This window comes from Petaurus breviceps, unplaced genomic scaffold (genome assembly GCF_028583685.1).
Source record: "Petaurus breviceps papuanus isolate PSGF00001 unplaced genomic scaffold, PetGlider_PUasm1.0 90784, whole genome shotgun sequence".
Lineage (NCBI taxonomy): Eukaryota > Metazoa > Chordata > Mammalia > Diprotodontia > Petauridae > Petaurus > Petaurus breviceps.
In genome coordinates, this window is record NW_027187345.1 from 7,837,968 (window position 1) to 7,856,675 (window position 18,708).

Sequence of the window (18,708 nt, forward strand, 5' to 3'; positions counted from 1 at the left end):
AATACGATGGGTTGCATCTGAATTCTCTTGAATTGGCTGCCACCTTGTGGAAACCTGGGACAGTAGTCTGATTCAAGTTCAAAAATCAAGAGAGCCTTTATGACAATTTAATTACAGACCATCCTGCAAACTGGTCATCTTCACCAGTTCTCAGAGCTGGAAGGGACCTCAGAGGCTATCTAGTCTAAGGGTTCTTAGACTGGGTCCACAGACTCCTAAGAAATCTATCAATAGATTTCATATTGGACAGCTAAGTACTGCCCACTGGATAGAATACCTGGACTGGAGTCAAGAACACTCATCTTCCTGAATTCTAAGGCCTTAGACACTTACTAGCTGTGTGACTCTGGGCAAGCCACTTTGCCCTGTTTGCCTCAGTTTCCTCATCTGTAAAATGAGCTGGAGAATAAAATGGTATACCATGCCAGTATTTTTGCCAAGAAAACCCTAAATGGGATCATTAAGAGTCAGACATGACTGAAAAACAACTGAACAAAGGATTTCAGAAGTACTTGAACTTGGCTGGATGGCAGAAAAAATTTTTTATTTTCACTATCTCTAATAGCAATTTAATTTCTCCCTGAATTAGGAAGATAGGTATTAGTTGTTCTCATGACTTTGTAACTGATAGAAACCCCAGGTATTCCCATATTCACATTAGCTGTTGCAGGTATCTTGAAATAGTATATATTCATAACTATTTTAAAATAACAGCAGTTATTAAATTCCTATATTCTAAATGTATTGTTTTGTCATTTAATACAATAAGAGAACTTGTATTATTATATCTAATTCAATTTAAAAAATTTTTTAACTATTGCAATATAAATGAAATATATTTGATAGCTATGTCAATATAATTTAAATGTACAACTGAAATTTATAAACCTATACATTTTATTTTATGCATTTAAAAAGTGTTTTTCTGAGAAAGGATCCGTGGCTTCACTATTCTGTTAAAGGGGGCCAGACTACAAATGAGTTAAGAACTCCTAGACTAGTCCAACTTTTACTTGAGCCAGCATCTCATTTACATGAAGTGGTCATATACCACCCTTACATATTTTAGATAGGGATTGTACCAAACTTTAGCAAGAATTCCAAGAATACGAATAATTATTAAGTCAGATAATTTCATCATTCCAAAAATTTATCTGAAGTACAAATTATGCTCCTTAATTTTCATATGATAGGGTGAACTTTTTACTTGGAAAATGAGGTACAGGGTAGAGGGATAAAACAATACTTAGAAAAAAATTACCTCAGATTCAATAAAAGGATCAGTACATCATACACTTGGTTCAATGGAGAAGAGGAGTCACTAACTTTTTGCAAAAAATCATCTATTTTCCAATTCTATTAAGGCTTAAGGTTGATTTTTGAGAAGTAAAGGGAGGAGTGGAACAAAGGAGAAGAGCCAGGATATTGAGGGGAGAGGAACTCTGTCCAAGTACTGACAGTGAGTGGGAAGGAGTGGTGGAAGCCTAGTGCCTGGGAGGGGTGGAAAGTGTAAGAGGAGAAGAGAACAGGCTGTCTCTCTCACTCTAATGCATAATGGCCCAAGCTTGACAGGAAAACACACTACAGACCACTGACCCCATAATCAATCAGATCAGGCCTCATCACAGACTGGTCAGTCATGAGAACAATAGTTGGACATCTAGCACAGATATTTAATAATAAATGCATGATAACTATTGAGAGTCTAGACTTTCCAAGACAGGATAATCATTCTCTGTTTAATGGAATAAAATGCACTTAGATAATTCGGTAACCTCCTAGATGAATTTCAGTAACAGAAAAGTCCTGCATATAAATTATGGCCTCGACTAAGCTGCGATAACTTAAAATAGGCTGGAGAAAAACAGTTTAGCACAGAACCATGATTATGATCTAATCAGAACCAACTATGGAAGATGACCACACTTAGGAGGTGAAGATGCACCAAAGCATCCATCCACTTTTCAACACAAATACAGGGTAACCCGGACAGAGTCACACATTGAAAATGCATTAAAAAGATTTGGTACAAAGGGCTATGTGAGTGGTAAAAGTTCATTACCAAAGAGAGGAAGAGTCAGGGCAGGCTTCATGGAGGAGGGGGCATTTCAGTTGGGCTTTAAAGGATTCAACGAGCAAGAGGCCATTGTGTTCCACTGGGAACATGGAGGGGAAGGCAGGCTTTACCGTATGTTGAGGGATCTAGCCAGGCTGGTCTTAAATGCTAGGCAAGAGAAAACAGACTTCATTCAGCAGACAACAGAAGAATACTTCCCAGGTGACTGTACTTAATAATTTATTTTGATACTGAGTGAGCCATAGCCCTTCTTCCTTCTTCCTTTTTCTTTCTCTCTCTCTCTGTCTTTCTTTCTGCTTTTTGGAGGGGGAAGGCAGGGCAATTAGGGTTCAGTGATTTGCCCAAGGTCACACAGCTAGTTAGTTTAAGTGTTAGTTAAGTGAGGCCAGATTTGAATTCAGGTCCTCCTGACTCCAGGGCTGGTGCTCTATTCACTGTGCCACCCCTTCTTTTTTCCTAAATACAAACAACAGGGCACTCACTCTCCTCCCTTCTTCCCCAGTTCTGGCTGGATAGTCAACAGTCAGACTCCAGGGAATGAAAGCCTTCTGTGGAGTTCTGCAGAGTCCTACTCCCCAATACCACCTGTAACAATGGCAGCTCAATGCTCAGCTGAAGGCTTATGAGACAACCTATTTGATTTACTTGAAAATACCTACCTGCAAACCCTAAGCATTTCTGGTTCTGAGGCTCATGCTTTCCTGCATAATGGCCAATTACTCTTAATATTTTCATTCCTTGGGAGGTTGCCACGCAAAAACATCAAACTCTACAGTTTGCCTTTTTAAAAACATTTAGGCCCAGTTCCAATTTCTGTCCTGCAAGGGCTGCATCATGCGGGCTATTTACCTTGCTTTGAAGCTGAGGAGTCTTCCAAGTGCAGGTCATTGTCATGGCTCCCTTCCTCTGGAACAGGCACTGTAGAGCAGCTTCCAAAGGTCCATGCGCCCCTACCACCAGCACCTTCTTCCCATCTATGATGAAATCTTAAAAAAAAAAAAAAAGCCCCAATCTATCATTATCATCAAGATTTCTGGCCTTTTCTGCAAGTCCTAGATGTGAAGAAATGAAAGCTCACTTGTAATATTAAACCAGCTGGGGAGTAATCTATGATGGACACTCAGCATGAGAGCAATCTCTCAGAATGCACCCTGGGGAGGAGGACATTCTGTTCTTTCCACCCCCAGCGAACAGGCTGTTCTGAGGACATAAACTTTCAGGTTAACTGATAAAAACCTTTGTTTCAACTCTTGTTACTGGAAAAACCTCCCTGTAATGTATTCTAAAAATGTACCCTCTCTACTCTTGAAGGTACAGCTTATGCTTCAATGGATCTGTGATGTTACTGATGAGATTAATTCCTTCCACTGGTGGTGTAGAGTAACCAATCCCCACTTTTCTAAGTCTATTTAATGACTTCATATTTTCCCACAATTCCTCCAAAGAGAATCTACCTATATAATATGAGAGAAGCTTTCCTCAGCTTTTTCTTTTCTTTCTTTTCAACTGTGTATACCAGGGCAATGCTTAGTTTGTCCATGTTATTCCTCCTTTTCTAAACATACATTTTCTAATTCATATCCTTTATGCCCATGAAAAAAATCTACAAAGAATATGCTTTACAGAACATAATTCTCTTCTTTTTTAAAAAAATAAACCATGAAGGCTCTTGTAGTACCTTGGAGTGACCCATCTGAATAATACACATGAGTTGATCGTCATGTAGATGGTGTAAGGAAAGTGTCTTTCTGTGTAAACTGACACCAAGACAAGCAGATTCTTTTAATAAATGCCTGACATAATCTTGCTGTATTGTCATTTTGCTTTTTTTTTCCTTCTAAAAGTAGATTGCTTAAAATAAAATTTGAGTCCAGTTAATCAAGACTTTATATGCATTGGGGAGGTTATGTGGAGCAGTAAGTAGAGCACTGACCCTGGAGTCAGGAGGACCTGATTTCAAATCTGGCCTTGGACACTTGGCACAAAACTAGCCGTGTGACCTTGGGCAAGTCACTTAACCCCAATTACCCTATCTTCCCCCCTCCAAAAAGGAAAAAAAAAGACTTTATGTATGCTATGATTAAGTATGAATAAACAGAACATTCAATATGTTAAATATTCTACAATCATTTATTCACTAAACTGAACATTTGTGAAGCAGAGAATACCAATATCTTTTTTTACACATAGAATTCAAGACAAGGGCATAAACCTGAAAGTAATCCCTGAACGGCAGCACTGCTTAGAATGAGGCTACTCCCTGAAAAGACTCCGCTAGGCTCCCATTCATTGAAGTAAATAAACTATAACTTGTTCTGCAGTGGAAAGGATGCAAGGTTAGAGTCAGAAAAGACCTAGGCTCTAGTCTAGGCTCTACGAGGAGCTCAGGAAGGTCACACTTTTCATCTATGGCCCTTAAATTTCTCCCATGAAAACATCTAGCATGATAATTCTATGAATCTGAGCTTATTCAGGACAGTCTTTTCAATTAGCTCAAGATGGTGGATTTTAAAGACACTAAAGCCCAAAGCATTATTCTTCAGCATATCTGCTCTGATAGCTTCTGGGTAGAAACTGACAATCTGTTTGAAAGAAGTTTTTTTCCTTCAACTTTCTTTTATATGGTATTTTAACTGTTCCAGGTGTAACAATTAGCCGAAATAACTATAACCTCCTTCCCCTCAACCCTTCCCAATTAAATGATTTTGGGGGGTAAGAAAATGAAAGCCTAAGTGAGTAACTTTTAGATTTCAATTAGAATCTCACAAAAAGGTAAACTTTCCAAATATAAAAACATTAATGTCATGGAAAACTTTTTATGAGAGACTATTAGAGGAAAGAATACTAGATTTGGAGTCAGAAAACTTTGAGTACCAGCACTGTAAATACTTAACTGGGCAACCACAGGGGAATTATAATTCTTAATCTGACTTTCCATTTTCTTATATGTGTAAAACTGAATAATACCTGTCATGCCTAACTACATGGGGCTGGAAAGATCAAATATGAAAGCATACATAAAGCTATCTGTAGTAACAACAGTAATTGTTGATATTCAAATAGTGTATTAAAGTTTGTGTCTGAGGCGGGATTCCAACTTTGGTCTTTCTGACTCCAAGGCCAGCCCTTCTATCCGCTATCTCAGAGGAGGGTAAGACAGGAGGCAGCATGTGTCAGGCAAATCTCCTCTCAGACTCTAATAAAAACTTCTTAGGAACTCTGAACCCAAGACTCTCGGGAAGTAATGGTCCCCAAACTACTAGACCTACTCCCAGGCCAGCCCATGCAGTTATTAATGAGGGGAAAAATTCATGGTCCAGAAGTAGCCCACCTTACTCACTTCCACCGACAACAACTGCTGACCAATTACCATAAAGAGGCAAAGGGACACAAGAGCACTAGAAATGTCAGTATACCCCAGACCACCTAGCCCAGTGCCCCCTTTCACCAAAGGTCAAACAACTGACATGGGGCACGCAAGCCAGCCTAGTGGAAGCAGTTCTCTAGGGGGAGAGAGCAAGGGGCAGCATATGACAGGTCAGTCAAACCATCACCACTACCTTAACTGCCATCTCCCCTCAGACCTGTTTGAAAAACCCCAGGTCCCTGAATCCAAGAACCTTGGGAACAACAGGACTTGCTGCTACAGTGTTATAGAAGGCTTACAGCTGTCACCCTGCAAAAGCAACCTACATGGAGATATTGCTGGGAACTGCTCCGGCAGGTACCATGAGCATAGCTATTGAAAACCCAGAGAAGAGAGTTCTTGCAACCAAAGTCCTTGGCGCTGTCAAATGGTTCAGCTTCAGAAAATGATATGATTATATTTATGGAAATGACACTAAAGAAGAGGACATTTTCATCTCACTTGAAGTGGAATTCTTTCTTTCTCCTTCCCTTCCTTCCTTTCCATCTTACTTGCAGTTGAACCTTTTTTCCTTCCTCCATCCCTCCTTTCTTTTAGCACTATTTAAATGACAATTATTATCATTATTACTTTTACTATTACCTGATTTCTCAAGAAGTTCAATCACAGCTCTGGCAGTAGGTGAAACAAAACATTCATGGGCATCTCCACGTACCAGCTTTCCCAGATTTACATCTGTCACCCTGAGGCATAATGCAAAGAAATATGTAAATGAGACAATAACAAATACTCAACTAAATTCAGCATAGAGAAGTTTAAAGGAAATATGACCCCAGTGCTTGATAAAATGAATGATTAAAAATAATATTAAAAGTGAGCAGAGAATGAAAGAAATATAATGAACACTGCTGTAAGAATCTTCACTCTGACCCCCACAGGCCAACAAGGAGATTGCAATAGCATATTATAATTTAGTTTTCAAATCTTAAATTCATGCTTCAAGCCTAGTCCCCAAGTCTACTGATAATCATCTCGCCTTTGGACAACATGGCAAGGTCAAAACCCATATATTCACCTACACATGCATTCCATTTCTCTGACTTATCTCTGTAGCACCTTGGCAAATCACTAAAGTTCTGTTCCCTCAGTTCCCTCAATTGTAAAATAAGGACAATGTAACAGATGATTTCTAAGATTCCTTCCTGCTCTAGATCTATGATACCATGAACGTTTGGTACTGAAATTACTTAAAGTAAGGGTAAAATGTAAAGTAAGGGGGGGGGGGAGTTGGTTTAATTTCTTTGACAGTTCAAATTCAGACCTGAGTAGACCCAAATTCTCTAAAACAGGTTAACATGAGTTGACGTGCTTGATGCAGGTTATTTGCAAAATACCTACATTGTTTTATAAAGAATTTTTCATATTTTGCTACTTAGAAAATTTTGAAACCAATCACTGAGGGTGATAAACTTTTCAAGTTTCAGAAGTTCTCATCTGTCAAGGCTAAAGTGTATTAACAAAGAAAGAATACATAAATTCCATGTTTTCCATTAACCTAATATAGGGCTCAACTCAAGATGGCATGTCCCTATGGCACCTCGAAATTTCATCACTATGCCTTGTATTTATTGGAGAAAGATTCATAGTTTATTACCTAATAATTAACACAGGCACATATATTCTTTTTATCTAGACATATTTAATATTTATTAAGCTCTATGCCCAGTCCTCTCTCTATTGCAACACCTAGCTGCCCAAAGCTGTTAATACTGCCAACAGAATCCTGATATGTAACAGAAATGATTACTAGCCATGTGTCCGTAACTAAAGTCAGCGTCAGGACCTGAGCAAGGAAGATCTTAAATATATCTCAGGTAGCTTGTGCACTTTTAACTGAGTATGGGTAGGAAATTTAAGGGTATCTTATCACATAAAAATCAAGTACCTTCTTCATATGATATTAGTAACAATAAGAAATTGTAAGAATTAGAAATTTAATTTGCAAAAATAATCATTAAACACTTGGAATTAACTTACCTAGATATATACACATGAAAAGTATAAAGACAGCCAAAAAATTATAATAACTGAAATAAAAGACCTAAAGTTCTAGAAAGACAATCATTGTTTATGGGATGGATTGTATCAATGCAATTAAAATGATAATACTCTCTAAATTATTTTGGACAGTTAATTACATACTAATAAAAAATAGAGGCTGCATGGAATAGTGGTTAGAGAACTGGTCTTGGGAGTCAGAAAGAGCTGGGTTCAATTCCACCTACGGTATATATTGGCTGTGTGATCCTGGGCAAGTTACTTAATTTCTGTGCTCAAGGCAACTAAGGAATAAGTTGCAGAAAAGGTTATCAACCTGCATGAGTAAAGGGAGTTGCTCACTGGCAACAAAAAAATATTTTTTAAACAAAGTAAAAACTATTTGAAATATCAATCAATTTCCTTAAAAGATACCATAAAAGCAATATGGTAGAAGGGAAAGAGCCTGAGGACCTGGGTTTGAATCTCTGCTCTACTACTCCTATGATACCATGGGCAAATCACTTCAAATCTGTAGGCCTCAGTTTTCTCATCTGCAAAATCTGAGGTGAACTAGATGAACTTTAAGGTCTGCCATCTCTTTCAGCTCCAAATCTATGGTCCCAGAGTCTTATGAATGTACATTAATCCTGATTGCTACAATGCACATTACTTACTCAAATTTATCAACACCACAAAACTCTAGGATCCAAATTAATGCAGCTGATGTTCATTACTTGGTTTTTCAAATTTAAAATTAAACCTTGTGATTTTGATTAAAAACAAAACCTTTTATGGTTGTTTTTCTGGTTCTGAACTGGGCTGGAAATGTTGTAGTGCTGCTGGGAAATTAGGTCTCTGGGAGAGTAAATCACAGAGGACGATTAACGGAACAGAGAGCTTGACTACTTTTGGTAATTTACTAGATGACAACTAGTTGTTCAAAAGAACATCTCATCAAAAATTATAACTTGTTCCTTACAAAGAATTAAATCATTCATAGAGCTTCCAGGATTTCTCAAGTTTTCTTTTTGAACTGTTATGGCAGTAAATACACAATGGAAAACAATGAAAAAAATCATGTAATTTTTATGTTTGTCATAAGAATGTGCTTGGTTTTTATATAAACTAATATCAAAAGTCATTTAATTTCTTTGTGTGCTTAATAAATATATTCCATGAATGACTACAGTGACTTCTTACCCATCCACATCTTTGTCTGGTTTCAAAGCATTCAGTATCTTGCTGCTAAATGAGCTGATAGAAAGATGAAGAGCCAGACCATGAATTCTAGCATCTTCATTGAGCTTCAAGATTTCATCTATAATCTAAATAGAAAAATATCAGAAACTAGTTTGATTAAACAACCAATAACCACACATTTTATTTAATAAACATTTTGACTGTGGGATGGAGTCAAGATGGCGGAATAGAAACAGGACCTCTGTGCAGCTCCAGCTTCCACCTTCCCCAATTCATGTAAAAGGGGACTCTGAACAAACTTTGGAGCTGCAGAACTAACAAAATGACACAGAGAAGCTAACCTCCCGCTGAGGACAGCCCGGCAGGCCGGCAGAAATCGGCCATCCCAGCGCTCTGGGAGCGAGCCCAACCCCACACTGAGGTTTGAAACCTAGGGCAGGCCTGACTAGCTGCTGGCTGGAGGGACTCCAGATCACCAGCAGCTGTGGCCATTTCCAGAATTATCACCACAGATGTGAAGGACAAAGTGAGAGGTCAGTGCAGTATGGACCTTGGGACCGAGTAGTTGGGAGTGGGCAGCTTCAGCTCCTGGCCTGCAGAGTGTAGGGGGACACCAGTCTGAGGGGTAATCGCTCTTGCTTTAATTTGCTTGGATTTGGATTGAGGTCTAGGGTGGAGGTCCTGGGGTGTGTGACCAGCTTGCCAGAGCATGTGGAGGCTTCAGAGAGGGAACCCAACTAATAACTATGGCAGCTGAGAAAACCCCAGCGGTTGGGACGAAAGCTCCCCTGTCTGGTGACAGAGTCCTACTGTGGCAAAAAGCCCAAAAGTCAAGTAATTGAGTGGAAACATGACCAGGCAAAGGAAGCAAAACAAACAGAAGAATTCAACATTAGACTCCTATTTTGGGGATAAAAAGGATCAAAGCATGGAACAGGAGGAAGACAGTGAAGTCAGAACTCCTGCACCAAAAGCTTCCAAGAAAAATACAAGCTGGTTACAGGCCATAGAGGACCTTAAGAAGTAGATAAGAGAAGTGGAGGAAAAATTGGCAAGAGAAATAAGAATGATGCAAGAAAATTACGAAATGACAGTCAACAGCCTGACTGAGGAAAATTACACCTTAAATAATAGACTAACTCAAATGGCAAAAGAGGCTCAAAAAGGCAATGAGGAGAAGAATGCCTTAAAAAGCCGAATTTGGCAGATGGAAAAAGAATCTCAAAAGCTCACTGAGGAGAATCATTGCTTCAGAATTAGATTGGAGCAAATGGAAGCTAATGACTTCATGAGAAATCAAGATGCTGTTAAACAGATCCAAACAAATGAAAGAATAGAAGGCAATGTGAAATATCTCATGGGAAAAACCACTGACCTGGAAAATAGATCCAGGAGAGATAATTTAAAAATTATTGGACTACCTGAAAGCCATGATCAAAGTAAGAACCTAGAAATCATCCTCCAAGAAATTCTCAAGGAAAACTGCTCTGATGTTTTAGAACCAGAGGGCAAAATAGAGGTTGAAAGAATCCACCAATCACCTCCTGAAAAAGATCCCAAAAAGAAAACTCCTAGGAATATTATAGCCAGGTTCCAGAATTCCCAGATCAAGGAGAGAATATTACAAGCAGCCAGGAAGAAACAATTTGAATATTGTGGAAACACAATCAGGATAACCCAGTATCTGGCAGCTTCTACATTGAGGGATTGAAGGGCATGGAATGTGATATTCCGGAGGTCAAAGGAAATGGGATTAAAACCAAGAATCACCTACCCAGCAAAACAGAGTATCATGTTTCAGGGGAAAATATGGTCATTCAGTGGAATAGAGGACTTTCAAGCATTCTTGATAAAAAAAAAACAGAGTTGAATAGAAAATTTGACATTCAGACACAGGAAGCAAGAGAAGCATGAGAAGGTAAACAGGGAAAAGAAATCATAAGGAACTTATCGAAGTTGAACTATTAACATTCCTACATGGAAAAACAATAATTGTAACTTATGAAACTTTTCTCAGTATGAAAATAGTTGAAAGGAGTATATATACATATATATATATATATATATGTCTATATCAGAGGGTATATGGGCATACAAATACATATGTGAATGTGTGTATATATGTTTACAGGTATACATAGACAGAGGGCACAGGACCAATTTAATGGGAAGGGATGATACTTATGTGAAATTAAGAGGTGAGAGAGGAATATAATGAGAGGAGATGGGGAGAGACAGAATGGGGTAAACTATCTCATATAGAAGAGGCAAGAGAAAATGGTTACAATGGAGGGGAAAAATAGGAAGGCAAAAGGGAATGGGCCATCCTTATTCTCACTGAATTTGGCTTGGGGAGGGAATGAAATACACACTAAATAGGGTATCTCACCCTACAGGAGAGTAGGAGGGAATGGGGGTGTGTGTGATAGTAATGGCAATTAAAGATTCCCCTGTATTGGCTTGGTTTTCAAATTGATTGTATTAAAACCCAGAGTTTGTTAATCCCACCTGTGGGATGGGCTTGTTGATGTGAAAAGAAAGTCCTGAAGTGGGAGGAGCTGGTGACGTAGATTTGGAGAGACACTGGAGAGAGGCGGAAGATCTTTTTTTTGGAAGCAGCACCTCGTGGAGAGAGAGAGAGACTAAGAGGATTGCTGGTGGCCGCTTTGAATTGCCCTGGACTTTTGAGACCTGCCCCCTGAGCTGCCAAGGACTGAGGAGACATGGCTGTTTTGCTGGTACTTTGTCTGTCTGTTTTGATGTTATTTTGCCAGATTTGTCCACTGGTGAAAGACTGTCCTGTTGAAGAAGTCCTGGAACCTGGCATTTGGTTAAGAAGGCCTGAGACTGTCCTGCAGACAGAGTGAATACTGTCCACTGGTGAGGGACAGTACTGTTGTTGCAGGGGTCTGGAGACTGTCCTGCAGACAGAATGAATACTGTCCACTGGTGAGGGACAGTACTGTTGTTGCAGGGGTCTGGGAGCCTTTCTGTTGGTTCAGAAGCCCTGAAGAAGGATTTTCTTGTTGTATGTTTACAGAAATCCTGGGAGAGGGCTTTGCTAATGTGTTCAGGGGTTCTAGGGCTGTTCTACAGACAGAGGATAAATTCATGAAGGGACTGGCAATGTATCTTGTGGCCTTGCTAAGCCTTGTCTCTCCAGGAACTAAGATTGCTGAGAACTTGCCTCGTGTCAAGATGAAGAAAAGACCTCCATTTGGGTATTAAGTGCTGTGTTTAAACTTGATGTAACTCTGGGGTAGATTCAATTGTGATCCAGGGGTGGGGAACTTTTGACCTTTTTGTGTTCTATGGTTGAGCAAATGAATGTATTTTACTTATGTTTGGAAACTAATCTCCATTTGAGAAGAGGGGCTTTGTGGTGGACTTAATTAAGGTATAGCCTAGGGGTGGAGAAGTATTTAGAACAGAGACTTTGTAATTGATTGAATGATTGGAAGATCCTGGGGTGGGGTAGTACTTGGAGATTATTTAATCACACTTAGTAAATGCTGTATTTTGAATGATGTCATGTTTTGATCTTCTCTGTTCTGGGTTTGTTACTGAATAAAATAGAGAGCACCTATGCTGGTATTTTGAACCTGGGAAGTTGCCTTTGCTTGGTATTACATTACAGGGTGATGGAAGGGAGGGCAGTTTGGGGGGGAGGAAAGTTGGAAGCACCCACTTTTGAAAAGGTATGGGATCAAAGTAGAAAATAGAACAAGTGGGAGGTGGGATAGGAGGGAGGGAAATATTGTCAGTCTTTAAAATATATCTACTATGTTAATGTTTTACATTAGCTACACATGTACAACCTATACTGAACTGCTTATCTTCCCAGTAAGGGTGAGTGACAAGGGAGGAAGGAAATGAATCTGGAATTCAAAGTTTTAAAATCAAATGTTTAAAAAGTAAAACATATACATATATATGTATATATATATATATATATATATATATATATATATATATACTATTATTAATACTATTTTATATGTAATTGGGAAATAAGATATACAGGCACTGGGGCATGGAGATCCACCATGCCCTACTGGAAAAGTTGAAGGGGGTATGGGAGAAGATATGGGAGAGAGCAGATTGGAGGAGGGGATATCCTGTGGGACTGCTATTTTGGGGCAGTGGGTAGGGGAAAAACGGGGAGAAAATTTGTAACTCAAAATCTGACGGAAATGAATGACGTAAATCATAAGTTAATAAAGCATTTGAAAAAAATTTTTAAAAAATAAACATTTTGATTTAAAAGAGAATTCCTGTTCTTTGCTGAATGCTGGGTAAAAAAAGAGCAGTGCTGAACTGTCATTCCCCTCTACCTTTTTCTTTCTTTTTCTATGATATAAAATTTGAATAAAATAAAGCCAACAAAAAACAAAATGAATAAAATAATTAAAAATATATATATAAAAATGTTTTTAAATTCAAAAAAATTTCAATTAAAAAAATAAAAAATCCCTCTATTGCCCAGGGAATGATATTAGTTTTTCTTTCCATGATTCAATTTGACTTTACAAAGATTTGCATTCCTCTCTTTGTAAAGTCCTGTGCTAACCTCCACAGGAGAAAAAAAGCAAAGTTTAAGATGTCAACCCTGCCCTAAATGAGAACACAAAGTTGAAAGAGAGATAGAACATATAACAAATTATAAAAAAACTGAGCATGAGTGGGGTTTAAGAGGTACAAAGGACTATTCTCAGTGTTTTCTCCACTCTGCCAACCACAGAATTTATGTACCACAGAAAGAGGACCAAGAGCAACCTTATTATAATTGCAAAGGGCAAACTTCTATTAATAGATTCATGCCTTGAGCCAAACACAGAAAATATTCCATAAAACACTAAAAAATGGAGGCAGATGTAGTCTTACAAGGGCAGAATCCTTACAAGGACTATCACCTTCCTTGTTCTGGATGCTATGCCATACAATACAACCTGAGATCTTTTTTGACTTACATATCAATCTGCTGGGTCTAACTGAACTTCTAGTCTGGGCACCCATTGCATGAGGACCTAATCTGGTAGGGGACTCTCAGAATCATAGAATGTTAAGAGTTGGAAGGGCCCTTAGATGGTTCAAGTCCAAACCATTCATTTTTTTTTTTACAAATGAGAAAACTGAGGCTGATGGGAATTCAAGTGACCCATCTCCCTAAGGGAGTAACAGAGCTGTATGTAACTTGTCTTCTGGATCAAAGTCCAGAATCTTTCTACTATGCCATGTTGCCTCCATGATTATCGGTTTTGTCAAATGTTGGCAATATTTATCATAAATTTTGAAAACACATTCCCTGGCAATTCTCATGAAAAGCTGAAGAGAAGACTAAATACCAATGGAAAAATCTAGGCATTCCAAAGAATTGTTGGCCTACTCAACCTCAGAGATGAGGTCCCTTTTCATGTCTCCCATCTAACCCCAAATATAAAAAAAATGGTAAGGAATGCCAATCTTCTAGCTACTTCTGAAGGCAAATCTCTGCACCAACAGAAGCAATTAGAGGCCTGGCCCTAAGGAAAATAACAGGGTTATTTAAGTATTGGGCAACTAAGTGTCACTGTAGATAGAGTGTAAGGCCTGGAGTCAGGAAGACATCTTTCAGAGTTCAAATTTGGCCTCAGGCACTTACTAGCTGTGTGACCCTGGGCAAGGCACTTAACTCTCTCTGTCTCAATTTCCTCATCTATAAAATGAGCTAGAGCAGGAAATGGCAAACCACTCCAGTACCTTTACCAAGAAAAACCCAAATAGGGTCACAAACAGTGAGACATGAATGAACAACAACATTTAAGGTATTCTTCTGTTAACCTGAGCAATTTATATTTTTGTATAAATACTCATCCATTTTACTTAGATTGTCAATTTTACTGGCATATAACTAGGCAAAATAACTCTAATAATTGCTTTAATTTCATCATCATTAATGGTGCATTCACCCTTTTCATTTTTGATACTGGTAATTTGGTTTTCTTCTTTCTTTTCTTAAAACCAAATTAATCAATGGTTTATCTTTTTTTTTTTTTCATATAACCAGCTCCTAGTCTTATTTATTAGTTCAAAGGTTTTCTCACTTTCAATTTTATTAATCTCTCCTTTGATTTTCAGGATTTTCATTTCAGTGTTTAATTGAAGATTTTAAATTTGTTCTTCTGGTTTTTTTTTTTTACTTGCATGTCCAATTCACTGATCTGCACTATCTTTTTCAATGATATGCTCTTTCAGAGACATAAAAATTTCCCTAACTACTTCTTTGGCTGCATCCCACAAATTTTGGTATGCAGTCTCCCCTAAGGAAAACAGAATAGCATTGCTGCAGACTATCTGTCTGAAGCTTTATTCTTTAAAAAAGTCTAAAGCTTAAAGATATGTTAACAAATAAGTGAATAAAGCCCCATTGTTTTGAGTTTTCTAGGCATCAGCTGGTGGATAAGATGGTAGTCTCTGGAAGGAGTTGAATATTATCTAACCAGAGTATATTGCTTTGCACAAAAGCCTTTAATATAATAAAAGCAAAGTGAAATTAAATAAAATAATAGAATTTTACACTTAGAAGGGCCTTTAGAGATCATCCAACCCAACACCTCATCATTTTAGAGATGAAAATACTGAGCCATAGAGAAGGAACAACACCAAGGTCACACAGGTGAAACTGAAAGACTATTTCTATCAAGTGCAAGAGACATAGTCCTTTTAAATTCTCAGCCACAAGAAAGGGCTGGATCTCTTCCAGCCTGGCAATATTAATAAAAGGAAGACAAGAGACCATTACCTCATCTTCACTGCTGTCAGGGGGCAGGCAAACATGAGTAATGTTCAGACCAGCCTAAAAAGAAAGAATCAAGTTATTTTAGAAACAAAACATATAATTCAATATTATAAGGGAACAAAAATCTCCAATTCTTACCTCTTCAGCCAAGTTCTGGTTTATCTCCTGCATCCAGTTATCATCACCTGCCTTAAGGGGGGAAAAAGGAAAGGAAAGGACATTAAAACACACATAAAGAAATAATATGTAATTATTAAGAATAAACCTTCAGAGAAAGAACTGATAGAGTCTGAATGCAGATTCAAACAGCTTTTTTTTTTACTTTATTTTTGTTGGGGGGGAGTTTTGATCTGTGTTTTCTTTTGCAACATGGCTAATATAGAAATGTTATGCATGACTTCACATATGTAATCTATATTAAATTGCTTGCCTTCTCAAGAGGGAGGGTAGGGGAGAGAATTTGGAGCATAAAATTATAAAAAATGAATGTTAATTTTTTACATGTAATTGAGAAAAACTGAATGAAATACATAAAAATATATTGGAGAATAATAATAATTATTATAGAATAATTAGAGGAGAAAAAAGGTATATGCAAAAGAATACAATTCTTCAATGAATTTATTCTATACTTTCCTCAAAAGAAACCACTGAACTGCATTTCATTTATTGTCAAAGCTCTGATGTAGACACAGCAGTAGCATCAGCATCCCTTTACATAGGAGAACACTGAAGTCAGAAGTCCATGCATCAGAGACTAGGGGAGAACCCAAAACTTCCACCTCTTAATTACCACCCTAACATTATGTCTATGCCTTTTATAAGGGACACAAGCACCTAGTGCTGTGACTGGCAGAGAACAACAACAATAAAGTAATAATAAAAATATCTTAGCATTTATATAGTGTGTTAAGGTTTCTAAAGCACTTTACAAATATCATCTCATTTGATCTTCACAACAACCCAGAAGGTAGGTACTATTATTATTACTATTTGACAGACAAGGAAAGTGGAGCAGAAAGAGACACATCTTCTACATCACAACTTTCTCCATCATTTGATATGTATCCTGAGGGTCAGCATAAGAAATTAAATAGGATTTTTTTTTTTTAGTTTTGAAGATGAAAGGCAAAAGCCAGTAGATGACAGAAAAAGTTTAGAAACACACAAATACAAAAAACATGCACAGTATTGTATAATAGAAAAATATTTTATTTCTTAATACTGTAAACACCCCCAAAAAAGAAAAAAATTCAGATTTCTCCAGTACAAAAGGAAGGCCAAAGAATTTTATGCAGATTTTCTAGATTTTGGGGCACCACATCCCTAGCCCCCAAGATGTGGAAGGAATAACTATACTTAATATTTACTGAATTGAATAAAAATAAAATCTAAGCATACTAAAAGGTTTCAAGTGTAGGTGAATACTCTTTTCTCAGTAATCACGTGTCAGAAATTCTTAACCTGGGGTCCACAGAGCCTTTAGAATTTGGGCGAGGGTGGGGGGAGGAGTGTTTAGTGAATTAGAATAGGAAAAAAACCTACATATTTATTTTCACTAACTTCTAACAAAAATTTATCAATTTCTTTATTTACTTCCAAACATTATCTGAGAGAATCCATAACATATGAAATGGTCAAGAACCTCTGGCTTGAGAAGAAACCACTTTCTTTTCAGAGCCCTAAGTGAGGTATACACCAGGACACTCTAGTACCAACACAAAGTGTAACAGATGGGCAGGCATGCAGCAGGCAAGAACTCAAAGCCTTCTGTAGGTAGCCTGGACAGTCAATAAAGAAGCAAACAGGGCCAGGGGCCCAACACAGCAAACCAGCAAAGAGCCAAAACTTTTACAAGGATGGAAAGGTCATTTTGAGATAGAAATGAATTTGGGAGAGTTTGGGTCCCAGGGTCAAATTTAAGAAGGATCTATCCATAAGATTGCTGCAGTGTCCAAACAAAAAGGGACTGGGTCTTCCTAAGGCAGCATTTGTTTACTCAATATGGGAATTCAGAAGTCAGAAGTTTCTTCGGAAGTGACATCCAGGATCCACAGCTCCCAGACCAAAGTGTGCTTACAATCTAATGGAACCTCCAAAGAGGAGGCCTGAGCCTTCACGTATACAGAGCAGCATTGCTGAGCTCAAGGTAGATATAAATACAAACAGAACTAGCTCAGGGCAGTGAGGTAGGGCAGTGGACAGAGCGCTGGACCTAGAGTCAGGAAGACTCATTTTCCTGAATTCAAATCTGGCTTCTGACACTTACTAGCTGTGTGACCCTAGGCAAGTAATTTAACCCTTTTTGCCTCAGTTTTTTCATCTGTAAAACGAGCTGGAGAAGGAAATGGCAACCTACTCTAGTATCTTTGCCAAGAAAACCCCAAATGTGGTCATGAAGAGTCAAAAATGATTTAAATGAATGAATATCAACAGAACCAGCTAAAATACCATCTTCTTGACCAGGTGGCTCCATGTAGTCGAAGAGTGAAGGATTACATGAGAAAATTTCACTGACAGTAATAACTTCCCTCTAAAACATTGTGTGAAATGACAGACGACTTAAAACATATTTAATATCATAATGAGATAATTTATGGTTCAATTTTATTATCACCATTTTACTCAAGATGAGCAGGATACAGAACTAGCTAAAGCCTGCAAAATTAACCCAAGACAGCAGCCACACTAACTGGTTAATTCCTATTCTGTCAGTCTGCAAATTTATCTAAAGATATCAGTTATGGCTTCCCACTAGTTTCCTGTTTTATTTGATACAGATTTTATCCCTTTGCCCATTGTTCTTTGGTCTGTAAACTATGACCTTCCTTTATTTACTCTTTGAAATTTTATTTTACTCATCCTTCTTATGTAACTATAACTTATATAATGTTGCTGAAAGGCTGCTCACAGGTGACTGATGTATAGAGTGAGTCTACGCTCTGACTATTATGAACTGGTTTTTATCATATCTGCACCATCGCTGATCTTCAAATAATTTTTGTCCCAGTAGGCACCTAAATCCCTTTGAAGCTTAATTTTTTTCAGGGTAAAAATAAATGAATTTCTTTCATTATGTTCTAGAACACCTCTTAGTCTCAACTCACTAAAAGAATATCCAGTTTATGCACAAATACTAGAGTGATTTCATCAGTGATCAGATGTTTTTAGGCTGACAGGAAACACTAAAGCTATTTGTTCCTTCTTAATTTCAAAGCTAAGATTCCACAAGAAATTTTTTAAATG

General features: G+C 37.8%; 1 protein-coding gene across 2 annotated transcripts in view; it reads right to left on the reverse strand.

Annotated features, from left to right (window-relative positions):
• The window catches only part of MTHFD1L (methylenetetrahydrofolate dehydrogenase (NADP+ dependent) 1 like), a 225,223-nt gene that overhangs the window by 190,689 nt on the left and 15,826 nt on the right, over positions 1-18,708 (reverse strand). For both annotated transcript variants that reach the window (XM_069069685.1, XM_069069684.1), the window contains exons 3-7: positions 15,601-15,651; positions 15,466-15,519; positions 8,685-8,809; positions 6,087-6,187; positions 2,927-3,063 (exon numbers count right to left, since the gene is read on the reverse strand). In XM_069069685.1, the coding sequence (XP_068925786.1) occupies positions 2,927-3,063; positions 6,087-6,187; positions 8,685-8,809; positions 15,466-15,519; positions 15,601-15,651 (468 nt within the window). The remainder of the gene's footprint in view (positions 1-2,926; positions 3,064-6,086; positions 6,188-8,684; positions 8,810-15,465; positions 15,520-15,600; positions 15,652-18,708) is intronic.